The following is a 27,667-nucleotide window of genomic DNA, read 5'->3' on the forward strand; positions in this document are numbered from 1 at the left end:
ATGATGTTAAACATCTTTTTATTTGCTTATTGACCATTTGCACATCTTCTTTTGGGAGTTGCCTATTCAAATAATTTTTTTATTTGGTCCCCAAGACTACCCCCATGTTCAGAGATTTGCTAGAAAAACTCATAGAACTCAGCACATAGTTATACTCACAACTAAAATTTGTTACAGCAGTATAGTAAGTATGCATGGCCTGATCACAAGGGAAAATTTCAGACACAAGTGTAGTCTGGAGGAATCCATGCTGCAGGCTTCCTTATGTTCTCTCCCTCCCATGAGGGGGTCACACAAAGTGCACTCTTCCCCCAGCAATGAAGATGTGGTAGCACTTCTGCCCATGGAAACCCATTAGAGACTCACGCCTAAGGTTTTCTTTGGGGGCTGGTACCTCTTGCCTAGCATGTATTAAAATTCCAGAGTCCCAAAAGGGAAGTATAAACCACATTGTTTGCACAGATAGTCTAGGCACAGTGAACCACCCTTCTTATCAATTAACTGTTTAGGAATACTCTGAGAGTCAAATTCCGAGATGTGAGCTAAGGGCCAATTGGCAAGCAGGTCTTACTGAGGATAGTAATCTCAGGCATGCTGTGTTAATTCTTTTCTGATGGTGGTGTGTTTGTTTGTTTGTTTTGGTGAGGAAGCTTGGCCCTGAGCTAACATCTGTTGCCAGTCTTCCTCTATTTTGTATGTGGGTCGCTGCCACAGCATGGCTTAATGAATGGTGTATAGGTCCATGCCTGGGATCTGAACCTGTGAACCCCAGCCTGCTGAAGCGGAGAGAACAAACTTAAACACTATAGCACTGGGCCAGCCCCTTTTTTTTAATTAAATTTAAAAAATTGCTTATATAATTATGGATACGTGTTGTTTATGACGTATATCTGTTGCAAATATTTCCTCTTGGTTTGTGATTTGACTTTTTTTCTTAGTATCTTTCCAAGAGCAAAAGTTTCGAATTTTGAGGAAGTCCATATTATTGATTTTTTTTTTTTTGACTTTTTTTTTTTATTAATGTTATGATAGATTACAACCTTGTGAGATTTCAGTTGTACATTTTTGTTAGTCATGTTGTGGGTACACCACTTCCCCCTCTGTGCCCTCTCCCCACCCCCCCTTTTCCCTGGTAACCACCAATCAGATCTCCTTATCAATATACTAACTTCCACCTATGAGTGGAGTCATATAGAGTTCATCTTTCTCTGACTGGCTTATTTCGCTTAACATAATACCCTCGAGGTCCATCCACGTTGTTGTGAATGGGCCAATTTTGTCTTTTTTTATGGCTGAGTAGTATTCCATTGTGTAGATATATTATCCTTTTTATATATTATGGGGTTTGATTTGCTGGTATAAAATTTTCTTAAGATTAAGTTATTTCTTCCTTGAATATTTGATGGAATTCACTAGTGAAATAATTGGGCGCTAGAGTTTTCTTGGTCTTAGTAACCAATTCACTTTCTTTAATAGATACAGGGATGATTTCTTTTTCTTGTGTTGTTTTTGGTGAGTTGAATTTTTCAAGACTTTTGTTAGTTTATTTAAATTGAAGTTAACGTAAAGTTCATAATTTCTCTTACCCTGTTTCAGAGCAGTTTTAGGTTCACAGCAAAATTGAGTGGAAGGTACAGACATTTCTCATGTAAGAAGACCTCCTTCACATCTGGGGTTTAGCCTCCACCCATTATCAAAATCCTGCATCAGGCTGATACATTTGTTCCAATTAATGGACTTACATTGACACATTATCATCATCCAAAGTCCGTAGTTTACATTAGGGTTCACTCTTAGTCGTGTACATTTTCAGGTTGGTTGTTTTTTTTTTAAATTTTCAGGTTTTTGATAAATGTGTAATGACTTGTATCCACCATTATAGCATCACACAGGATAGTTTCACTGCTGTAAAAATCCTTTGCTTTGCCTCTTCATTCCTTTCTCCCCTACTAACCCCTGACAACCATGGATCCTTTTATCTCCGTAGTTTTAACTTTTCCAGAGTGTCATATAATTGGAATATATACTATGTAGTCTTTTCAGGTTGGCTACTTTTGCTTAATAATAGCATTTAAAATTCCTCCATGTCTTTTCATTACTTGCTAGCTCATTTCTTTTTAGCACTGAATAATGTTCTACTGCTCACCAACATTTGGTGTTGTCAGTGTTCTGGATTTTGGCCATTTTGATAGGTGTGTAGTGGTATCTCCTTTTAATTTGCATTCCCCTGATAACATCTGATTTGGAGCATCTTTTGATTTCCATTTTTGAAGGACAGTTTTGCAGGATGCAGTCTTTTTGATTGACAGGTTATTTCTCTTTCAGCACTTTAAATATATCCTCTCACTGCCTTCTGCCCTCCATGGTTTCTGAATAGAAATTGGCTTTTAATATTATTGAGAGTTGTTTGTATATGATGAGTCACTTCTCCCTTGCTGCTTTTAAGATTCTCTGTTTTTGACAATTTGATTATAATGTGTCTTGGTATGGATCTCTTTGAGTTTATCCTGCTTGGAGTTTGTTGAACTTCTTAAATGTGTGAATTCATGTCTTTCATCGAATTTGGGAAGTTTTGGCTGTAATCTCTTCATATATTTTTTATTCCTTTCTTTTGGGAGTCCCATAATGTGTATATTGGTAAATTTGATGGTGCTCATATGTCCCTTAGGCTATGTTCATTTTCCTTTATTCTTTTTTCTTTCCTCTTGGATGGTTTCTATCAACTTCTCTTTTTCCTCTGTGAATGGGCCATACTTTCTTGTTTCTTTGTAGGGTATGTAATTTTTTGTTAAGAACAGGACAGTTTGAGTATTGTAGTGTGCTAACTCTGGTAATCAGATTCTCCTCCCTTCCCAAGGATTGCTGTTGTGCTTGATGAAGGCTGTAGTCATTTGTTTACTGTTTTCCAAACACTATATTCTTTGTCATGTGTTGTCATTGATGTCTCTGTTCTTTTATCTTCATGGTCAGCCAGTTGTCTGACAAAGATTTCCTCTTTCACTTTTGTTAGAGGATGTTTTGTGCATTTTATCTAGCATTTTTAGTTTTCAGCTGGAGGGTTGGTCTGGATACTTAGCCTAGCATATTTCCTAAAACTTTTTTTTTAAAGCATCATTTTAGGTTTTGGAGATCAGATAAAATGTGGGTCTCTTTAATCTGACTTCAATTAGAAGTCTTGGTAGAGTTTAAAAGCAGTTGATTTTGCCTAAAATAAAGCTCATTCATTTCTTAAATTGAAATAATGTAACATACTGAATCACCTCCCATGGGTTCTGGAACAGGTGTTATGGAAAGAGTCCTAGGCTTAGGAGTTAAACCACTGCGTCCTAGCACGCTGTGCTCTTGTGAGAAGGCACTTTGACCTGTACTGCTATTTCTGGGAAAGTGTTCCTTGCCCTGCCGATCCCATGGTGTAGTTGTGAGAATCATAAGATGTGTGATAAGGAAAGCTCTTCAAGAAATTAGAAGTAGTAATATACAATTTAAAGACATAGAAAATAGATTGCCAGCTTGTAGCAAAAATTTTCTTAGTAAAGGTAAAAATGTCAGTGAAAGGCAGACATATGATTTAAATTTTCTTTTTTTAAAGGTTGGCACCTGAGCTAACAACTGTTGCCTATCCCTTTTTTTTTTTCCCTTTTCCTCTCCCAAAGCCCCCAGTGCATAGTTGTATATTCTAGTTGTAGGTCCTTCTGGTTGTGCTATGTGGGATGCTGCCTCAGCATGGCCTGATGAGTGGTGCCATGTCCGTGCCCAGGATCTGAACCGGTGAAACCCCAGGCCTCTGAAGCAGAGTGTGCAAACTTAACTACTTGGCCACGGGGCTGGCCCTGATTTGAATATTTATTATACTAGTTTACCATCACCTCCAGCTCTTAAGGAAGGCCCCAAAGAGCTGTGTCTTCTGTTTCTCCTCCACTCATGTCCTAGAGACAGTGTATTTTATGCAAGCAGCAGCTGTAGTGCCTGAACCTGAGGGATAACAAAAGGTTGTAGTGCTGTTTGAATTGAAGCCAGATTTTATCAATTGAACATTGGTAAGACTTGCTTTACCTTCTTACTCACTGTGAGTGTTTAGTATGTATTTATTGACTGACCCACCTTTGCTGTGATGTTAGTAACTGTCTCAAAGACAGGAAGAGTGGAAGGCTGTTAATGAAATAAGCTAGAGAACCGAACCGTATTTACTTTGTGAGACTTAACTTTTCTTAAAATATCTATAAAACTGTAAAGTACAACACTGACTAATTTAAAGCAACTATCAGAACTTAGTGAAATGATTATTCCTCCTGAAAAGGAGATACATTGAGGAGATGAATATGTCTATTTTCAGGGGACTATCATTAAACTTTTTGGGATTTATTTTCAAATCATCACAGGAGTTTATATCAGATTTTTATATATATCTTTGGTGGAATACATATTAATACTTTGAGAGGATAAAATTTGTTGTCAAAGTTAGTTCTAACAAAGGAGGTTGTGATTCAACTGGGTAGTACTATTTTGGGACATTTTAGATGATTCACAGTCCATAGGCTCTCTCTCTCTCCACTTTGGAATTTCTACCCACTGAGTGTGACTGACCTCATGGCAGGGATTCTCATGAACTTGGTCAGTCTGGTGTCATGGAAAGAGTGGGAGTTGGAGGATTGTCACATCAATGTTCTCTTTTCTTCATTTGATTCAATAAACCATGCTGTGCCCTAAATAAGTTTTAGAGAAAAGGAAGTTAATAAGAATAGGCTTACGGTTGTCAGAAAAAGGAGTTGGACCTGATCACTGGTTTTATGATTGTTCCCTGCATGTACTTGAGTGGCTGAGAAGAGGAAGGGCAGGAATAAATGGGGAAGTCTAAGAGGAATCGGTTGTCTTCAAGGTTTTCACTTTGAACAGTTTTTCCTTATAAACTTCTTTTTGAGCTTTCTGCTCCTGAAAGAGTTCTGTGGCAAAAAAAACATTAGAAGACTCTTGGATTCAGTGAAGATTATGATCCCTCCAACTTTAAGTATTTTATAATCTGTATCTGAGAGTTGTTTTGTTTTGCCAAAATCATGCTAAATTCTAGGACTTTCTGGAATAGGGGAGGGAGAAAGCCAAGATTAGTATGTAGGTCTGAGAAGCAAGAGCAAAAGGACTTCTGGGGACAAATCCCCAGTGTTAGTCACCATTGGGATAATGTTGCACTCTTGAAGTCACTTGAGAAGTTCTGGTGTCCGTGGGCTCCAGTCTACCAGTGAGGCTGTGGCTCTGGAGACTTCAGAGACTGCAGTGTGGGTCTCATTAAGACAGGGACATTGTCTGACAAATACAGTGATCGAATTTAGGAAATTTAATGTCGATACAGTACCATTCTAGTATATAATCTGTCTTCATGTTTTACTGGTTGTCTCAAAAATGTCCTTTAGAAGATCCAAATCAAGATCACCCATTTTATTTAGTTTTTTCTGTAATTAATTTGAAATTTGAAATAGTTCAGCCTGTCTTTGCCGTTCATGACTTTTTGAAGCATACATTTGTAAAATGTTACATTTGTAAAATTCTTCCATGTTCTTACCTTTAGTTGTAATTTGGTCATTCTTATTGCTGTTTAAGGGGTTGGCAAATTTTTCCTTAAAGGGGCAGATGGTAAATATTTTAGGCTTACAGTCCATACAGACTCTGTCACAACTGTTCAGCCCTTTTGTAGTGCAAAAGTAGCCAAAGACAGTACCTAAATGAGTAGATGTTACTGTGTTCCAATAACAATTTATTTGAAAAAATGGGCCGCTTGCTGATAATTTGGGAACTCTTGCTGTATAGTGTTCCATTGTGGGAATATTCCACAATTTATTTATCCATTCTACCATCGATGGACTTTTGGGGTAATTTCCAGTTGAAGGCTATTCTCAATAGTGTTGCTGTGAATATTTTTGTGTCTGTCTTTCAAGAAAGGTAGGTACTTCTGTTAGTTATATTCCTAGGAGTGTAATTGCTGGGTCATAGGGTGTGCATGTTCCACTTCAGTAGATACTGCCAGTTTTTCCTGAATGATTGTATTGGTTGATACTTCCACAAGCAGTGTACAAGGTTCTAATTCTCTACTTTCTCGTTGATGCTTGGAAGTTTTCTTTATTTTAGTTTTTTGGTGGACTTGTGGTGATATTGTATAAGTTTTAGTTGCTGGTGACTGATGAAGTTGAGCACCCTTTCATATTTATTGACCATTTGGCTCTTTAGTAAAGTGCCTATTCAAATCTTTTGCCCATTTTTTTAATTCTTTCTTTCTCATTTTTTTAAAGGGATTTTTCTTCTGTATTCTGGATATGAGTACTGTGTCAGAAACGTTTATTGCAAATATCTTCTTGGTAGCTTATCTTTTTACTCTCATGATGATGTCCTTTTTTTTTTTTAAAGATTTTTTTTTTTTTCTCCCCAAAGCCCCCTGGTACACAGTTGTATATTCTTCGTTGTGGGTCCTTCTAGTTGTGGCATGTGGGACGCTGCCTCAGCGTGGTTTGATGCGCAGTGCCGTGTCCGCGCCCAGGATTCGAACCAATGAAATACTGGGCTGCCTGCAGCGGAGCACGTGAACTTAACCACTTGGCCACGGGGCCAGCCCCTGATGATGTCTTTTGATGAACAGAGGTTCTTAATTGTAATATAGAACAGGGATCAATAAACTTGTTCTGTAAAAGGCCAGACAGTAAATACACAGTCTCTGCTGCAACGTTTGCAACAGTTGTGTGAAAGTAACCACATACGATGAGCATGGCCTTTTTCCAGTAGAACTTAGTTTACAAAACAGCAGCTGGCTGGATTTGGCCTGGGTCGTAGTTAGTCAGTCTCTCACATAGAGTAACTTATAAAAATTTTTCTTTATGGTTAATGCTTTTTGTGCCCTTTTAAAGAAATCTTTGCCTACTCCAGAGTCATAAATGTCTTCTACTGTGTTTTCTTCTAAAAGCTTTATTTTATCTTCCACAGTTATAAGTATAACCCATCCAGAATTGATCTTTGTATTATGTGAGGGTAGGGGTCAGGATTCTTTTTCTTTTTTGCTTTTAAATGTGCATTTCCAGCTCTGCTTTTTACATTATGATGTGTAACATTTTCATTATCCTTTAGTTCTAAATTATTTTCCAAATTCTATTTTGACTTCATCTTCAGTCCTTATGTTATTATTTCAAAAGACAATTGGAATGACTGGTTATTTCTTATAAATTCTTAATTTTATTACATTAAGTAAAGAACTTTTTGTTTTTTGCTGAGAAAAATTTGCCCTGAGCCAACACCTTTTGCCACTCTTCTCTATTTTCTATGTCAGCTGCTGTCACAGCATGCCCACTGGTAGACGAGTGGTGTAGGTTGGCACCCGGGAATCAACCCTGGGCCACCAAAGTGGAGTGCACCAAACCTAACCATTAGGCCACCGGGGCTGGCTCAGGAACATGTTTTAATATTCTTTGTAACTTAGTGAGATTATTGATGTTGAGAAATCAATTAGTATAGTTGTTGAGTTTTTAAAGTACTCTTCTTTTTTCTGGTTCCTTTTAAGATGTCTTTGTTTTTGCTGTTATGCAATTGTACTATATTGTGTATCTTTTTTGTTAGTGCCGTTGAGTTGATTCCGACTGCTAGCGATCCTGTGAACAGGATAGTGGAACCCTGCCTAGTTTTTGTTTTTGTTTGTTTTTTTGTGCCATCCTCTCACCTTCCAGTGCTATATCAGACAATGTTCCACTGCTATTCATAGGGTTTTCATGGCCAGTTTTCTCAGAAGTGGGTGGCCTTCTTCCTAGTCTGTCTTAGTCTGGAAGTTCTGTTGAAACCTGTCCACCAGGGGTGACCCTGTTGGTATTTGAAATAGCGATGGCATAGCTTCCAGCATCACAGCAACACACAGCCAGCACATTATGACAACTGACAGGTGGGTGGTGTGATTCCTTGATGGGGAAATGAAACTTGGACTACAGTGGTTGAGAGCACCATATCTTTACCACTAGACCATGAGTCTGGCATAGTGTGTCTAGGTGTAGGTTATTTTAGATATTTCTAATATATTCCTCAGAACTGTGGTGTTTCTTGAAGCTGAGGATTCATATCCTTTACAGTTTCTGGGGAATTTTAGCTTTTATTCTTCTGTGTCTAGTTGTCTAATCTCCTCTATATCCTGACAGTTGTGCTCTTACTTTCATTGGATGTTGTTTGTTCTAGGAGTTATATATATATATTTTTCAAGTCTTTCTCTCTCTTTACTGTCTTTAATCATTTTATATATTCTAATTTTAGAAGGCCTATTGTATTTTTTCTATTATCTGAAACTGTTAGGATTCTAATCTTGCTGTTTGTTTTGTCTCTTGACTTAAAAATACTTATGTTTTTTCTTTGTGTGTTTGAATTTTGGCCTGTCAGCTCTCCTTCAGTGGAACTTTATCTGGGAATCCTGTTGGACTGGGTTGAGAATTTGTTCTTTAAAGCACTGCAGAGGGGGGCTGGCCCCGTGGCCGAGTGGTTAAGTTCGAGTGCTCCGCTGCAGGCGGCCCATTGTTTCGTTGGTTCGAATCCTGGGCGTGGACATGGCACCGCTCATCAAGCCACACTGAGGCAGTGTCCCACATGCCACAACTAGAAGGACCCACAACGAAGAATATACAACTGTGTGCTGGGGGGCTTTGGGGAGAAAAAGGAAAAAAATAAAATCTTTAAAAAAAAAAAAAAAAGGTTGGAATTAAAAAAAAAAAAAAAGCACTGCAGAGGACCTGCCAAATTTAGGACCAAATCTTATGTTAATTTGGCATGGGGTTCCTACACTAAGTGGTTAGCGTAAATTCCAAATTCAAGTTATCTTGGGATAGAAGCTTCTTTTCCTCCTTAGTGGCTGGCAGATATTTTTTCTAGCTCATCCTTTCCCTAATGGTGCAACCTATTGACACCCCTGGCTTTAGATGTGTGTGTGGTGGGTAATTTTTCTTAGTTCTGACGTCCTCCCTTGCTTAGGTCCATGGTCTCATGTCCTGTCCTTGCATAGACAGTAAAACCATACCCTTGAGATTATCAAGGTTGGTGTTACTTGCCTATTTAATCTCCTATTATACCTGTCCTCATTAGACCCTACAGTCATTTTTTACTTCACAGATTCGCATTTTGACTTTTAGTTTGATTTTTTTTTTCTTTTTTGATTTTTGCACCTGGGGATTTTCTTTCTTTCTAGAAATTCAGCTACACATTTAAAATAACGTCTATTATATTTTATCTAACATATTTGTAGTGGTAGAGTTTTCTGTTTATTTAGTCTGCTGTATTGCTGGAGCCAGCAGCACTTTCTTATCTGTAAAATGGAGCGAAAAAGAGTCAACTTTGTAGGATTGTTGTAAGGAGTAAATGAGGTAATAGATGTAAAGTGCCTCATAGTAAATTCTCAGTAATTGGTAACAATGATAATACTTTTTGTTCTCCCCAAGAAGAAAAATACTACAGCAGTGATTACCTACGCTTAGAGGTGCTAATTACATGACTATTAATTTCTCTTATAAAATTGGGAATTATTTCTAGAAGACACTACTTTAATTTCAAAGTTAAAATACACAAATTTATGGAGTATTTGACTGTCATCAAACTTTGTGATGTAAAATGCTTCTGGAGTCTAAGTGACGTGTTTTTTCCCATAGCTATTTTCAAGGTGTGAAGATGACTTTGTGATTTCCTGTGAACTTTCTTGGTTTCGTGGACATACTCAGTTTCTGCTCCTTGATTCACCTTCTCACATCCACTTTCTGGCATAGTCATTTATTGGGTAATAGACCAAAACACAGCATTATAAATGTGTACATTCTACCCACACAGACATACAAAGAGTGAAAACCAGTTGTTAGCACTATCTTGTCTTTAATGAATAAGTCAAAGAAATAAGGACACTATGATACAAACTTACAGCACTTTTAAGTATTGCAGTTAGATTTATCTTTCCTTGGTTTCATTCAGCTCAGCAGAATTTTAGGTGAGCTATAAATAGGTGAGGTGAGACCACTTATATACATCCAGAATAAGATTAGATTAAATTTCCAGTTTAGCCAGAGACAGAACAGCTTATCACACAGCTGGGAATAGAAGCAGCCTGTTAGAGCTGTCCCAGACTCCCAGAGGCTCTAATTGGGGTGTGCGGCTGCTGGGCTAATTCACACAGGGCAGGATCTCGCTGGCTCTGGAAAGCTCAAATTTTGCTACCCTATTGCTCTTTTATTCTTTAGGTTTTTTAATACTGATCAAGAGGAATTTACTCTTAATAATCTGTGCTTCTCCTTTAGGGAATGTTTAAAAAATGAGCCCTTGTATTTGAACCACATCCAGTGTGAGGTAGACCAAGGCCTAACTTTTATACGTTTTAAAAATCAAATTTTAAATTTACCAGTGGAATTTGTAGTGCACTCATCCCTCAGTATCTGAGAGGGATTGCTTCCGGGACCCTGTGGATACCAAAATCTGGGGATGCTCAAGGCCCTTATATAAAATGGCATAGTATTTGCATATAACCTGTGCACATCCTCCCATATACTTGAAATCATCTCTGGATTACTTATAATACCTAATGCAGTGTAAATGCTGTGTAAATAGTTGTTATACTATATTGTTTAGGGAATAACGACCAGAAGAAAAGTCTGTACGTGTTCAGTACAGACACAACTATTCTTTCAATTCAAGGTTGGTCGAATCTGCGGATGCAGAACCTGCAGATATGGAGGGCTGACTGTATATCAATATTTTGTCCATTAGTGTTTCCTGTTGAAACTTTTTGATCGTTTGTAAATCTTGTTTTTCACAGACTGTTTACTTAAAGGGTAATATGTCAGTTGAATTCAAAAACAAATATTTTTTTATCCACTTTTAGAAAAATTTATTTTGTGTGTGTGTGTATGAGAAAGATTGGCCTTGAGCTAACATCTCTTGCCAGTCTTCCTCCTTTTGCTTGAGGAAGATGGTCCTTGAGCTAACATCTGTGCCAGTCTCCCTCTACTTTGTATGTGGGATGCTGCCACAGCGTGGATTGATGATGGGTGTGTAGGTCTGCACCCAGGATCTGAACCAGTGAACCCTGGGCCGCTGCAGTGGAGTGTGCAAACTTAACCACTATGCCACCAGGTTGGCCCTGGAAAAGTTCTTTATATCTCAATTTGTTCCAGAAAATATTTAAGGAGGTTATTAAATTAGCAGTTGTTTATATCTTTGAGTTTATAAAACTTAGAATACAGGTATGAATAATTTTGTCAGAACTTTTGCTTTTCTCATGTGTAACGTATCATTTTTAGGCAAAATGTTTCATGGATTTCAAAGCTGGAGGCACCTTGTGTCACATTCTTGGGGCTGCTTACAAGTATAAAAATGAACAGGGATGGTAAGTTTTTGTATTTATTTGCATGTTTTGATGTAATATTTAGGTTAGTCAATGTTGAAGCCTGTTCTTTCTTTGTAATGGTGTTAGAGAATTCTATAATTCTCTCTCTTTACATATATATAATAGAATTTTATTTGTAATTCACTATAATGCCTGATTGTTTCTCTGTTTGTAATGGACACATCTTGATGCTCAGTGCCTAGAGTCACCCTATCATTACAACTTTACCAACAGACAGTATTCTAATTTTGAAAAAATTAGACTGTAGATATTCTGATGTGTATATATAAGTCATTTTTATTTAGATTATTCCTTGTTAAAGACTGTTATTTTCTCATTGCTTCTTTATTTCTTAGCTGGAATACTTTCCTAAAGAGAAATTTTACTTGTCAGCAGTTGAAAAGGCAGAATAAATTCTTGATTCTCTGTTAACAGATTCATTTAGGTTTTAATCTTCATTTGCAGAAAAATCCAGGCAGCCCTGTTTTAATTTGTTTAATGACTGCTTTCAAACTATTTCTCAGCTTTCTAATAGAGATAATTCCCTTCAGTCCCATTATCTGTATTGTTTATTAATGAAGCAGTTTCTCCATAAATAATGAGTAAACTCTTATGTAAGCAGTTCTCTAAGTGATGTGTTTCTGGATATACTTCTTCAGTTATCATAAGCCTGTGAAAGAGTGCCTCCTTCTTTAGAATAAAGGGGAGACACTGACACGTCTCTCCTTTTATTGTGCTGAAGGAACCAGTGGAAGGCTGTCAGCTATAATAGGCTTGTCCCAGTTAGTCAGCTCGTAATCTGTTGTCCTGTCAGTTAATGGAAGTTGCTTGGAATTTCTACCCTACTCCTTCTTCAGAAGAGTTTAGGGAAGGAGGATACTCAAAAAAACAAAAGAATGGGATTTAAGGAAAAGTTCTGTGTATCAAGGTTACATCAAGATATGGTTACTCAAGATGGAGGGGACGTCCCGCTTATCTATAAAGGCTATGTTTAAAGCTGTAACTAGTTCTATTCTAAATTACCTATTTCTATGCTTTAGTGCACACTTAATTTCTTAATTGATACTACTTTTTAGGAACCATTTCAGTCTTGTCCTAGCACAGTAATGAAAAAGTCTTACTAAGTATTAGACCTCAGTCATAATAAATATTAATTTATTGAATGATTTGCTTTATAAAGCCACACATTCTGTTAGCCACTAGGGCTACTTAGGAAAATTTTCAAAAAATTTAGTTCTTGTCCTCAAGTCATCTAATGAGATGTCTCACCAACTAGATGATTCTGTTGTAGAGATGTAACAGCACTGTGCACAGGATGTATTAGGAACATGCAAGAAGACAGGAATAGCTTCATAGAGGAAGTGACTTTTGGATTGATTCTGGAAGTGATTGTATCAGGCCCATTGAGTAGGTGGTGACATCCTGGAAAGGCTACAGAATTTAGAAAGGTTGGAGGTGTGGGGAGCATCTCCAGGATAAAACAGAGTTAAGAGCATGAGTTCTGGACTCAGACTGTGTAATCCTAGCTAGTACGTGGTACTAATGATTTAAAAAAATATAGCCACAGTTAACATTTATTGATCACTTAAGAACAAGCTAAGCATAAACCCCATGCTAAGTTCTTAACATATATCCCTCATTTAACCTTCAGAAAACTCCACAGTGGGCCATTGTACTCATGAGGAAATTGATCCTTGGATTAGTAAATCACTCAAGACTACATAAATAAAGATGGGGTCAGGATTAGAATGCAAAGCAGTTGGATGCCACAGCTCACACTCTAAATCGCTAAGCTTAGCTTCTCTCCCTGGGATTAAAATGGAGCAAAAGCAAAGTAAGCATTGAATAAAAAGTAAGGAGAAAGAAGCATTCACATTTGTAAAGATTAAACCATGTGAAAACAACTAAGAAAAGGTGAAGACAACGCCAGAATGTTTTGCTTGAGTATTTATATAAAGAGGCATTGGGGAAAGATTTCAAGTTGAGGTATAAATAGATGAATTTTACCACATTTAGGACAATAGTTAGCTCAAAGAGAATAGGCACTGTTGAATTTGAACAAATGACTTTTAAGCATATATACAGTAGATAGACTTTCCTTATACTTGAAGAATGGTCTTCTAGTTCACTGCCTTTGGATCTGTGGACTACTTTCTATATGTTGTATAATATCTTAGATTTGAGGAAAATGGGATAGATCATGGAATTGGTACCTCATTTTGACTGGAGTGGATCTTAATGTCATAAAATTTAATGTTTTATGAAGTTGTTGGTGCTGTGCTTTCATATACTACTGAGAGAATACTCTCATACATTTTCTGGAGTGCTAATAAATTTCCAGATCTTTCCAGCTTATTTCCATTCAGTGCTAAAACCAAGTTTTCACTTTTGTTTAAGATGGGGAACGAGTTGATTTTTCTTCTCTTTTAGGCGGAGGTTTGATCTTCAGAATCCATCCCGAATGGATCGTAATGTTGAAATGTTTATGAACATTGAAAAAACATTGGTGCAGGTAATTCAGAAAGTTAGATTATTAAGAAAATTTTTCCTTTAAAATACATTCAGTTCTAAGATTGGCTTTATTAGATTGCCAAAAGATCAAAGGAAGAAAAGTTTTTCTGAACACTGTTGTTCTATTATTTTTATGGGTTTTGGGGATTAGAGCTATAAAGACTAAAAATCATTTATGGAATATCGATCTTAATCTTCTGGTGAAGTAATCTAGGATATTTTTCTTTATTAATTTCACCTAATCCATTATTTGAATCTTTTTCCTATTTAATATAAACACTCTCATTCTACTAGTCACTTTTTTATATATTCTTTTTTTTGGATTTGTTTCATGGTTGTACCATAAATATAGTTCTTATTTCTCCATCTAGATTATAACCTGAAGGAGAGAACACTTAATTTTCATCTTTTCTGTCCTAGTATTTTTATTGATTGATGATTTTTAGTGATCTCTAAATTAACCTTCCTGGGGAGAGGCAGCTGGCAAAAATTGAGCTAGGTATTATCATTAACTTAATGCCTGAAACTTGTCTCATGGATTATTAACTAGAGAAGTAACTGAATGTTGTTTTGTTTGTTGGTTGATTTTTGGTGATGGTTTTGGGAGTTAATATTCATGTTTTAATCATTGCTATTTATAGGATTAGAAATGGGAAAAAAGAACTATAATCCAGTCTTTATTTTATAAGTAACTTACATAATGACCCAAAATGGGCATCCCTTTTCCCTCTCCCCCCAAAATGAAAAGTGTGGGTGAAAACACTACATTATGCTTAGACTGTCAAGGTAGGTTCACGTAAAATTGGCTAGGGGGATTAATATGTCGTTATGGTACCTTAATGAAAAAGGTGGTGAATTTCTTTAGGTCATGAGTCTAGCAGTTTTTTGTCCAGGTGTACCTAGCTGTAGAGAAGAGTTCTGCAGATGGCATTAACACCTGCTAAACATCTGGGTTTTATATTGAGATAAGATTTTTACAGTCTATACCAAACTACGTCTTCCCATTTAAGCAGTACGGCTTTGAATGCTAACTGTTGCCATTAGGGTAATATATAAATAATGTGACATTATTTCAAAACCAAGAGAATTTCAAAATCTATTCTTTCTTCCTCAGAGCAATTGTCTGACCAGACCCAACATCTACCTCATTCCAGACATTGATCTGAAGTTGGCTAACAAATTGAAAGATATCATCAAACGACATCAGGTAACAGACATGATCACTTTGGAAACCTTGTGTAGTAGAAGCTTCTTATAAATTTCAACCGTAGTACCTTTTGATTTCTGGATACATCTGTATTAAATGAAAGTTATCTCTCTTTGGATTCTTACAGTACCCAGTTGTTTTCTCTCCACTCACCTCCAATTGTTAGACTGGAGTAGCATTCCTCCCGTACCCCAGCATTATTAAGATATAACTGACACATAGCATTGTGTAAGTTTAAAGTTTACAATGTGATGATTTGATGCATGTATACATCCTAGAGTAGCATTTAATAAAGTCATTGATACGCAGTCATCACAGTCTTACTGTGAAATGCGCTTATGTAGTGTTAAAGAGACCAGTGTATTCTGCATTAATGTGATGAAAAAGTCAAAGAATGAGATTTGGTGACAGAATTGTGCTAGGAGGAGATCAAACATTACTTCAAATAAAGCTACTCCTCCCTCCATTATATGTATTGTATTTATATATATGCCTTTTAAAAAATGACTGGAAAATTCTGTTTTTGTTTTCCCCATAAGCTTACTTTGTCTTGATTCACATGTACCAGTGCTATCTTCTGAGATCTTTACCTCCTGCCTCTAACTTCATTTTAGGCTGAGACCTTGGGTATTTACTGCATGTAGGTTTGTAACTACATGTGGCTAAATTGTAAGCAAACCCATGTCATGTTAAACTAGCTGTGGAGAATTTTCTGAAACAACATCATTTAAGTGATAAAGTTTTACCAATCCTTAGGATTAATTGAGAAACCTCATGAAATATCTTTGTTTTTTCTGCTACAAGAGAGATTGCTGGTTGAATTATATTTTAGCATTTAGTAACATATCTTTCCAGGTTCCTAAAGCAAAGGTCTCTAATACTGCTTACAGTTGGAGATTTAGTAGTCTTTTTCTTATATATAACATCCCTGCCGGAAAGAAAGATAATATGATTGTGCTGTCAGATCAGACAGTCTAAAGTTGAATTCCCTTTTTCACTAGCATTATGACTAAACAAATTTCTTAACCTTTTTTTCTCTTTTGGATGGTTTGCATATTGGAGTGGCTGTCAGGTAACTTAATTACGTGTGGAATGTTAAAGGGCAGGAATTGAACAAATTAACCTGATAGTTATTGCCTTCAAGCTGAAATTATGTACTCTTCTTGCTACCAAACCATCCTGGAAAAAGTTTATATATTTTCCTATAATTTTTACTGAACATTTAGCTGTCATATTTCTTTTCTTTTTTTTTTTTAAAGATTGGCACCTGAGCTAACATCTGTTGCCAGTGTTTTTTTTTCCTGCTTCTCCCTGAAGCCCCCTGGTACATAGTTGTATTTTCTAGTTGTGAGTGCCTCTGGTTGTGCTATGTGGGATGCTGCTTCAATGTGACCTGATGAGTGGTGCCATGTCCACGCCTGGGATCCGAACCGGCAAAACCCTGCGCTGTCGAAGCGGAATGCGCCAACTCAACCACTTGGCCATGGGGCCGGCCCCTAGATGTCATATTTCTTAAGAAATCTGAGTTAGTAGTTGTTTTCTAGGGATAACTACAAGAGGGATGTAAGGATCTTCCTGGTTTCATAGAATCTTGGAGAAGAGACCTTAAGGTCTAACTACAGTGTCGTTTTTTTTTAATTTTTAATTTTTAATTTATTTATGTTTTTGAGGAAGATTAGCCCTGAGCTAACATCTGCTGCCAATCCTCCTCTTTTTGCTAAGGAAGACTGGCCCTGAGCTAACATCCGTGTCCATCTTCCTCTACTTTATATGTGGGACGCCTGCCACAGCATGGCTTGCCAAGCGGTGCCATGTCTGCACCTGGGACCCGAACCAGCGAACCCCAGGCCACCGAAGTGGAATGTGCACACTTAACTGTGGCGCCACCGTGCGGGCCCCTACAGTATCGTTATTGAATACTAGTGATCAGGCCTTTGCTCAAACAGTTAAAATGCATTAATAACTCCATTGATTGAGCACTTACAGTATACTTGTCACTATTCTTCGCTCATTGCATCTGTTAACTTAGTTCTAGCAAAATTCTTGTGAAATTGGTGTTATTGTTACCACTCTATTTCACAGAAGATGCTGAAGCACAAAAACCTTACAAACACTTGTCCCATAGCACACAATTAGTAAATAGTAAAGCTGAGGTTCAAGCCCAGGCCTGTCTGATGGACTCCAGAGGCCAAAATCCTGAACAGTGTGCTCACACTCATTAGATGTTGACATCCCCTTTTCAGCCTCTCTTGTGGCTGTTCAAAAGTGTACTCAAACACTTCTAGTGATTGAGAATACCTTGCCTTATTTGGTATTTAATTCATCATTAGATAGCTAGCCCTAAATTTTAGAATTTTCTTCCAGTTGAAATAGCATTATTATGTTTTTCTGATTGTAACAATTAGTAAAATACTCATTGTCAAAGACAAAATTCGGGAAATACATTAAGGTGCTACTCAAACTGATTTTAAGACTTCTCATCATTCTTACTGTCTCTGGAATGAACGCTTTTGTGTCTAAATGGCTTCTAAGTCATGTTCTACACTGTATGCAGTGTTCTAGCTGTGGCTTAGCTAAAGCTTCACTTTAGTGTTTATTTCATCCACTATTCTAACATTGACTTAAAACGACAGTTGCACACATGCATGCTAGAGCCAAGTCAAGTATCCATGCCATATGTATGTAGCCCTAGGTTATAGTTTACGGCCATAAACCTGCATTGATTCACTTCAGTTAATAATGATAATTTGTGACAACTTTGAAGTAACTTTTAGAATCAGTTAGAGGTACTCATGTTACTGATAAGATTACCCAGACAGAGATACATAGAGCATTACCTAAGAGGTACTTGTATTATTTTTCTATACAACAGTATAAACTGTGTCTATACATTATTTATTTTTGTTTTTTCTTGTTAATCACTGTCCCTTTCCTTGACTAAAAATAATAAATATAATCCTAAATAATACTCTTAAAATATAATAAGTAAAATAATGCCTTTAATAATTTTTAGGCATCGGGCACCTCATAGTTTGTTTGCCATGTGCTTTATTTTTACATTATTTGTTCATTTGCTTTCCAGGGGACATTTACTGATGAGAAGTCAAAAGCTTCCCACCACATTTATCCATATCCTTCCTCACAAGAGGATGGTAAGTTAGTTTTTGGTATGAACTGATAAACTCATACTTAAGTAGATTTTAAGTTATATCAGCAGAGGTTTAAACAATATAACTAGCTTCTTAAACGAGTCTGTCAAATATTAAATAAATTGCACAGATTATTTAAATTTATAGTTTCCTGATTTTTTTGCTGAATTGGGTTCAGCAAACCAATTCTGTGATGTTCAACTTTCTGATCTTTAGACTTTTCTTTCTTTGTTGGTAATCATTATCTGGTTGGTATTCTAGGCATGCGTTATGCATTAACTTGTTAATGTTTGCTATGTTGCTTGTGCTCAGAAAATTAAGAGACAGTGCAAGATAGAAGAACATCTCTGGGGAAGATAGACTTACAGGCTCTCTAAACAGGGCTTCTCAGCAGTATATTAGATTGGCTATTTTATAATGGTTCAGATTTTGATCTTTAACTCTTCTATCCTAAAAGTTGATTTTTGTCCGTGACCAGCGTTTGTTAGACCTATGGAAACTGATTTGTGCTAACCAGTCTTTCAAAAGTTGGAAAGTTGGGAAACAAAATATGAATTAATTAATTAACCAAACAGATGGGTGGTGTGGTTCCACAACTGGGAAATGAACCTGGGCTGTGGTGGTGATAGCGCTGAATCCTAACCACTAGATCACTAGGCCTGGCTCAAGAACATTAAATTTTGTGAGATACAGCTGAAGCTATGCCCAGAGGGAAATTTATATATACATACATAGATTGGTCCTGAGCTAATATCTGCTGCCAGTCTTCGTCTTTTTGCTTGAGGAAGTTGTCGCTGAGCTAACGTCTGTGCCAGTCTTTGTCTGTTTTGTACGTGGGACACTGCCACAGTGGGGCTTCATCAGCAGTACTAGGTCTGCACCTGGGATCTGAGTGTGAACCCGAAGCCGCTGAAGCAGAGTGTGCAAACTTAACTACTACGCCACCAGGCTGACCACTATATTTAGGTCTTTTCATCATCAGTTTTTATAGCTGAAGGTTTGATTTTATTTGTAACAGTCAAATTTTAGCTCTGTGATTATTGTGCTTTTATAAAGTGAAAAATCTCACCCTTCCTTTAGTGTTTAGTTAATTGGTGGTTTCTCAGCCTTTATCCTGTTAGGTAATAGCAACTGGTTTCCACTAGATGGAGGTGGTGGATAGCTGTGTATGTTAGAATACTGAGTCTGTTGCTGTCTAACTCTCTGATAAGGCTGATATAAAACTTTTAGTTTGTGTTTAGTTTAGTTTAGCTTTTTGAAAAAAAATGCCTTTTACAAAAGGTTTGAACTGTAATTGTTATAACTAGCTACTTAGCGATTCCTTATTCATGCTAATTTTGTTTTTCTTCTTTGTTTAAGACCAGCTAGTTTACTACATACTGAGCTTGCTTGGTATTGCTATCAATAGAGTAATCATTGAGAGATAGCATTTAAATTTAATTTTAATATATTGGAGGTTATTTTTAAATATAGGACATACTTCTGCACACTGTAGGATCTGCCTTAGAATAGCTGGCTGTCCAGTGAGCGCTGACTCTCAGCAGAGCCCTGAGCTGGGCTCCTTACATGGCTTGTTCCAGGTATGTGTGCAGACGATAACAATACCAGCCACAACACATTAAAACCATATTGTAGAACCCTCAAAAATTAATATTTTTTTATGAAGATTAGTTAAAATAAAGTGTGGTATTTAATGGGCCTTAAGATATTAGTAAGATTTTGAGTAGGGCATGCTAGAAGGGAGTGTAAAATAAGCAAGAGCATAGAGGTAATAAATTATGAAATTTGGGGAAAAGCAAATGGTGAAGTTTGGCTCTATGTCTCAGGATTGTAGGAGACAAGGGAGGATAGGTGGGAAGACAAGAGCTTTGTTTTTATTTGATGGATAAGGGAGATAGTAGGCAACATTGATGGTTTTGTTGAAGAGAAATATGCAACTGTGGCTGTATTAGGAGAATTTGCTTGGGAGCTGATTTCTGGGATATATGATATAAGGAGACGGGTCACAGAGCAAGACCCCTTGGGAAACTCTGAATTAAATTGCTGAGTGAGGGAAAATTTTATCCTTGGATGGGGTAAATCCATTTATCAGGAGAACAAGGGAGATTAGTCACATGGCAAGCCAAGATGGTCTGTATCTTGAAAGTCAAGGGAAAACAAGGAAAGAGAAACATTTTAAAATGCAAGAGGTGGGCGATGGAATTATTGTACAAAGAAATCAAAATGAAGCCTGAGACAAGGCATTTGGATTTGTCAGTTGTGAAATAATTGATAACCTTTGAGAATGAAATTTCAGTAACTTGCGCGTGAGAGCAAGTTGTAGACTTGGTGGAAGATCACCATTTTCTCAGAATGTAAGGCAGAGAAAAGAAAGTGGAGGAAATCCAGTAGGTGGCCTGGGTTTTGTGTTTTAGGTGGTGGCTTTATAGTGTATTTCTGGACAGAGCAGAAGTAAACTGAAGCTTGTAATAGAGTTGAGACCTGAAAGGGATAGAGGGGTTCTTTTAAGAACATGGGTTGAAGTACTGGTTTTAGTAGAAAGAATATGTACTTCTTCAGGGATGAAAATAAATGAAGAGAATTTAAAAATGAGCTATTAATTAGAAGAGGAAAACAGACTAAATATTACTCATGTGGATGAATGCCTTAGGCTTTCTTAGCTGTTCTTCATTCTTTTTGTTCATTTGACTTGATAATTTCAAATGACCAGTCTGAGTTCGCTAATTCTCCTGATTGGTCAAGTCTGATGCTGAACCCCTCCAGTGAATTTTTTTTTTTTAAGATTGGCACCTGAGCTAACGTATGTTGCTAATCTTCTTTTTTTTCCCCCCTCCTTCTCCCCAAAGCCCCCCAGTACATAGTTGTATATTCTAGTTGTGAGTGCCTCTGGTTGTGCTGTGTGGGATGCTGCCTCAGCATGGCTTGATGAGCGGTGCTGGGTTTGCACTGAGGATCCGAACCAGTGAAACCCTGGGCCGCTGAAGCAGATCATGTGAACTTAACCACTTGGCCATGGGCCTGCCCCTGAATTTTTCAGTCAGTTATTATATTTTTTAACTCCGAGATTTCTGTTTGGTTCGTTTTTATAGTTTTTCTCTCTTTGTTGATATTCTCATATGGTTCATGCATCATTTTCCTAATTTTGTGTTGTTGTTTAACTGTGCTCTCTGGTAATGCATTGAGCCTCTTTAAAAGGATCATTTTGAATTTTTCAGGTAATTATAGATCTTTGTTTCTTTAGAGTCAGTTTTTGGGATTCACTTTGTTCCTTTGATTGGGCCATTTTCCTTTTGTCTTTGTGTGTCTTGGTAATTTCTGCTATGTTTTCTGCATTTTAATCAACAGCCGAGGGGCCAGCCCTGTGGCTGAGTGGTTAAGTTGTGCTCCACTTCAGCAGTCCAGGCTTTCACTGGTTTGGATCCTGGGCGCAGAGCTAGCACTGCTCATCAAGCCATGCCGAGGTAGCGTCCCACATACCACAACTAGAAGGACCTACAACTAGAATATATAGCTCTGCAGTGGGGGTTTTTGGGGAGAGGGAAAAAAAGTAAGATTGGTAACAGATCTTAACTCAGGGCTAATCTTTGAAAAAAAAACCCCAAAAAACCAAAACAGCCAACTCTCCCAATCTTCCCTGGCTTTGAGGAGGGCAAGATCTTCACCAGTCAACTTGAGATTGTAGGCATTCCTTGAATGTTTTCTTTGGATGCATGGTCTCTGGGCTTGTGTGTGATTTCCTGGTAGAGAGGTTTGCTGGTTTCTCTTTCAGGAGCGTATAATCTCTTGTTGTCTCTAGTGTCCGTCTGCTGTACCACAAGTTCTCTGTTGCTACAACGAGCCACTGACCTCTCTTTTGATCTGTGTGGTGCCCAGGCTTCCAAAGTTTGCTGGTTCCTCATCAGCACTCTGAGTCAGTTGAGACTGAAACCTGTGCCTCGGGCAGCCTCCTAAAAGCCAGAACATCGGATGCCTGTTGCACTCTTCTTTTTCCCTACAAGGGAGAAGTTGAGATCTGGGTGCTTTCTCCTGATTGCGCTGAGCTGAGCCAGCCTCTTTCTGTGCTACTGCTGACTCTGTGGTGCTACAATAAACACTGAGCTCTTGTTTGTTCTCCATGGCCACCGTGCATCCATGCCAGTTCCATCAGTGTTCCCAGTCAGGTGAGACAAATCAGTCCCTCAGGCAGCCCCGCTACCCCCAGAAAGTTGGAACATTGGACACACTTTCACTACTCTCTTTTCAGCCCAAGGGAGAAGTTGTGAGCTTTTCTCCTGATCCCACTGAGCTCTGCTGGCTTGGGAGAATGGCTATTGCTGTAGATATGAGGTGGCTTTTCTTATTGTTTCGGTGCAGCTGTTTTTGACTTTGAGCTTGCCTGGGCTGCTGTGACTTCTTACTTGGTTTCTAGGGTTCTCAATGCTTTTTGGACAGTATATTCTTAAGTTGGTGTCTCTGTGGTGGAACAAGGTCTAGGGTTTCCTATGCCATCACTTTGCTGGCACCATTTCCTGTACGTTATTTCCTTTTATGGCCAAATAACATTCCATTGTATGGCTGTACCACCTTTTGTTTAGCCAGTTGAAAGTTGATGGACATTTATTTGTAAATAATGCCATTATGATCATTTTTGAACAAGTTATTGTGTGGACATATGCTTCCGATTCTCTTGTGTTTATGCCTAGACAGTGAATTGGCAACTCTGTGTTAAACATTTTGAGATAACTGTCAACCTGTTTCCCAAAGTGGCTGTACTATTTTACAGTCTCTTCAGCATTGTATGAAGATAATCAGTTTCTCTATGTCTTTATCAACACATTTTATTTGTTTTTTTATATTAGCAATCCTGATGGGTATCAGACTGTATTTCTGTGGTTTTGATTTGTGTTTCCCTAGCTATTGATTCCATGCGTCATTTCTTAGGCCTTTTGGGCATTTGTATATCTTCTTTGGAGAAATATCTGTTCAGATCCTTTGCCTGTTTTTTAGTTGGATTATTTGTCTTTTTATTATTGAGTTGTAAGATTTATTCTGACTTTGGACTAATTTTTACTCATAAAATTGTGGGTTTTTGTTGGTGTCGTGTAGTTTATGAACATCTCTAGGAAGAGTATGAATTCACATCTCTAACCTTTAGTTGTTTCTGCTATTGGGAAAATTTTCAAAGGCAATCAGTGCCACAATCTCTTTCTATCAAAGTCAGCTGGGGAAAGGATGGATCTTCTTCTTTTTTAACCTTTGAAAGCTGCACAAGCTTTGCAGATAGACTTTGTATTATAAAAGGCAGCTCTTACTAGTTAGAGAGTTGATATATTTTGTTTGTTTAAACGGAGTGAGTTCTGAAGGCCCATCTGCCTCTTCCTCTTCACTTTTTCCTTGGCCATTTTGGGATATCAAGTTAAGGAACAGAGCTGATTTCTTCCTTGTCACTTTCTTACAAGATAGTAAAGTGAGCAGTTGGATACTTCAAAAAGAGCACACTCACGTCGGCTTCATGGCTGTAGTCAGTGAAGGTGGAGCTATTTCATGTTGAAATTGGCACTGAAAAGCCAATTTTACATAGCTGATTTCACTCAAGTTTTCTATTTGGCTATTTCTTGGGTTTCAAGGGGCTTCATTGGTTCCTTCTTAGTACTAGAAACAACTTTTCTAAGCTAAATTTAGACTACCAAAGAGACATATCGTAACAAGTGCTAAAATGTAGATGTAATTCAACTATAATACAAACTCTAAGAATCGTCTGATTCTATAAATTTACACCTACCTTTGGTAAGGAAACTTCAAGTAAAAATCTACCTTATGTGATCATATTGCTTACACTGTTATTGAGAGAGCTGATTTAACAGGAGGCCATTAAAGAATAGTAAAAATAGTAATGAAAGCTTTGATGTAGCACTGTAAAGTGCTATAGCATACCAGAAAAGGTGAATCTGGAGAAAGAAGAGTAGTTGATAAAACTTTCATCCAGGAGATGAAGCCTACCTTGAAAGCTGTGTAGTAATTGCAAAACCTCACAAAAAAGGGAGGGGAGGTTCTGCATGGGCAATTAGGCAGTAAGGAATATAGTGATCATGATTTGGGTGGAACTGGAGACAAATTGATGGAGGGGTGGGAAGGAGAGTATTTTACTGCAGTGGACAGTTGGTTTTGTCAAGTGATGGACAATGGGCCTAGAATCTAGTAAGTCTGAATAGATGGCTGAAAAAATGCCCCTTCATATGGTAGATAACATTCAATTATGAGAAAACTTTTTGGGAGAGGGCTTATTAGCAAACCAAAAACTCTTAAGTAAAAATTGTCTAAATAACAGTTTATTTATTTATTTTGTCAACTTGACTAAAATTTTTTCTTTTTCCCTTTCAGAAGAATGGTTGAGACCAGTGATGAGAAAAGACAAGCAGGTGTTAGTGCATTGGGGGTTTTACCCAGACAGGTAATGCTAATGTGTCCTGAGATCTGGTATAAAGATTTCAGTCAGTGCAAGTCAGGGTTGTTTATATATATATAGTTTCACTTTCTGAATAGTGATCACTTTGTTGATTTGTTTTAGTCATTGATCTCACTTTTTTAAGTCTTCTCTTACTGACCGTTTTCTTAGGTTATGGTTTCATTACTAAACTGATATGTTTGCTGCATTTTCCAAAACAGTCCTTCAGTATGGTATTAGACTATTGATTTAGATTTGTTTCCTTTAAGAAGTGAATTTTTCTCCCTAGTGTTTCACGACTAGTTAGTTTTGTTTGTTGTTTCAGAAACTACTCATGCCACACTATTAAGGATGAAATTATTTTATGTCAAAATGAAGTTTTTATTCTTGGCAGAAATTTCATTCCCTAGTGATGGTGTTACTTTTATCTTTCATAACTCATACTGTGTTTCAGTATCTAAATATGAGTAAAGAATGTTACAAACAGGAATGACATGTTAGTGAAAAGGGTGGTCCTTGTTTAATTAATATTATGCCTGCATAGGGCACTTAGGAATAAGGATAACACTTCATCTTCCTTAATCGACAATAGAGCTCTCTAGGTGTTCGTTTCACCATTGTCCTGTCAACTGGAGGTTCTCTCCACTTTGTGTTTCAGACCAGTCTTCTTTCACCTGTACCCACATCCACTTCTAGCCTTCTCCTATTATTGGAAGCTAATCCCAAATATATCATTTCAGTATTGTAATAATAAATATTTTAATATGTATTTCCAAAAGATGACTCATTCTTTCAAAAACGAAGTAAGCATAACACCATTATCAAACCTAAAAAATTAACAAAATTTCTTAATATCAAATACCCAGTGTTGTCATGTGATACATTTGATTGATTGATTGATGGATGGATATTCATTGGAATTAAATGAATTCTGTAATGAATTCCAGTAAGGAATTCAACCACATCTTGCAATTAGTTCATATATTTCTTAAATATTTTTCAGTTTATAGGTTCTCCCTCTGTCTTCCCCACTTCCCCCTTGCAGTGTATTATTTAAGGAACCACGTTGTTTGTCCTGTAGTTTACCATATTCTGGGTTTTTTCTATGGTATCACTGTGGTGTATTTGAACATGTTTCTCTGTTCTATTTCCTTTAAATTGATCTAGAGTTAATCAGAAACCATTTCAGTTTAGGGAAGTAACAAGACTGTTGCATAGGTTTATGTTCTTCATCAGGAGACATATAATGTCTTGGTTTTGTGCTGTTTTTAAGTTAATCTATTTGAATAACTTTATTTTACTTATAAATATATTTTTTAAAGGGAATATATGTCTTTAGATTATGTTCATAATTTTAATAGAATATGCGCAGTCTTTGTACAGATTGAGTTAATCAGAACCAAATCAAATCAACTTGCTTATCAGCCTCTTCTGAGCCGTAATTGACCACTTTAAATTGAACTAATAGTTTTTTTTGTAATAACATTTAGATAAATGCTTGCTTTTTTTTCTTTTTTGAGAAAGATTAGCCCTGAGTTAACATCTGCCACCCATCCTCTTTTTGCTGAGGAAGATTGGCTCTGGGCTAACATCTGTGCCCATCTTCCTCTGTTTTATGTGTGAGATGGCTGCCACAGCATGGCTTGATAAGCAGTGCTTGGGTCCCTGCCTGGATCTGAACCGGTGAACCCCAGGTCGCCCAAGTGGAGTGCACGAACTTAACTGCTACACCACTGGGCCAGCCCCTTAAATAAATGCCTCCTATAAAACATTTCTAGTCTCAAGGCTTCATGTAGTCCTTGGTGCTATTAAAACAGACCTTTCAATATTACAGGAACTGTTATAGGAAATCAGTTTTGAAACACTTAGATGGAAACTCAAATTTATGATAAACTACAAAAGTACAGGCTTGAAATAAATTTTATAACAACACATTATAAGACATGTTAGCCTGTTTGCTAACCTTTTCTTTATGTATCAAATAGCATATAGTGGCTAGATCTAGTCTTGTCTTCTCAAGGGGCCTTGTTAGTTCCCTTTCTTTATTGACTATAGTTTACGTATATTCTTCTACCTATGTAACGTTTTCTACTCGAGACTTTTAAAGACTATAAGGTTATCAGTTTTTCTTACCATTGTAATCTTTACCTGGTATAGTTAAGTAATTGGCAAATGAACTTTTTTTCTCCAGCTCACATTCAAGTGTTCCTAGAAAACTTACCAAAGTGCTGTTAATAGATATGTAGAGCTGTGCTTGTTCTAAATGCTTTTGAACTGACTTCTGAGTAGTGGCTAAAGGAAGCCATTGCTTGTTACCATACTTGTATTTAATGTAGATATTGCTGGATTTTATAATAATTTATTGGCAAGTACAGCAGCATTGATAAAGTTTTAATTTGGTAGGTAATTTTATACTTCAGAATTGTAGAGGAATAGAGGATGTGATTTATTTAAGTGAGTTGGGTCTCACTAATAAGAGAACCTTTAAGCAAAGAGATGTGACGGTATGAGAGCGTATGCTGTATGGCTATCTGGGTAGTGAGGAGCATATGTAAAGGGCCTGAAGTGGCCACTGCCTGGCATATTTAAAAGACCACTGAAGCTCTTGTGGCTCAAATATAACATGAGTGAGGAGAGGGTGCTAGGAGACGGGGTCAGAGTGGCATTCAGAGGACCAGATTTCGAGGGTTGGCAGCCACTGTAATGATTTTGACTGCTATTCTGAGTTAGGTGGGAGTCATAGGAAGATTTTGAGCAGTGCAGTGATGTAGACTGACGTAGTTTTCAAAAGGATCCTTCTGGTTGCTGTGTGAAAAATTGACTTTTGGGATTTGGGCAGAAGTGGAAGGGTGAAAGGTAGGTAGATAGATTCTGGAAATATTTTGAAGGTGGAGCTGGTGGAAGTTGTTGGTGATTTGATTATAGGATGTAATTGAGAGTGAAGTCAGGGATGTTTCCAAGGATTTTGGTCAGAACAGCTGGGAAGATGGAGTTGGCATTTACTGAGA

The 27,667-nt window shown here is 37.3% G+C and overlaps 1 protein-coding gene across 4 annotated transcripts in view; it reads left to right on the forward strand.

The window, feature by feature from the left end:
• The window catches only part of SMARCC1 (SWI/SNF related BAF chromatin remodeling complex subunit C1), a 165,586-nt gene that overhangs the window by 16,214 nt on the left and 121,705 nt on the right, over nucleotides 1-27,667 (forward strand). For all 4 annotated transcript variants that reach the window (XM_070575546.1, XM_070575548.1, XM_070575549.1 and 1 more), the window contains exons 3-7: nucleotides 11,283-11,368; nucleotides 13,799-13,880; nucleotides 14,994-15,086; nucleotides 18,169-18,238; nucleotides 24,596-24,665. In XM_070575546.1, the coding sequence (XP_070431647.1) occupies nucleotides 11,283-11,368; nucleotides 13,799-13,880; nucleotides 14,994-15,086; nucleotides 18,169-18,238; nucleotides 24,596-24,665 (401 nt within the window). The remainder of the gene's footprint in view (nucleotides 1-11,282; nucleotides 11,369-13,798; nucleotides 13,881-14,993; nucleotides 15,087-18,168; nucleotides 18,239-24,595; nucleotides 24,666-27,667) is intronic.

The sequence above is a fragment of the Equus przewalskii genome, chromosome 15, assembly GCF_037783145.1.
Source record: "Equus przewalskii isolate Varuska chromosome 15, EquPr2, whole genome shotgun sequence".
Classification (NCBI taxonomy): Eukaryota; Metazoa; Chordata; class Mammalia; order Perissodactyla; family Equidae; genus Equus; species Equus przewalskii.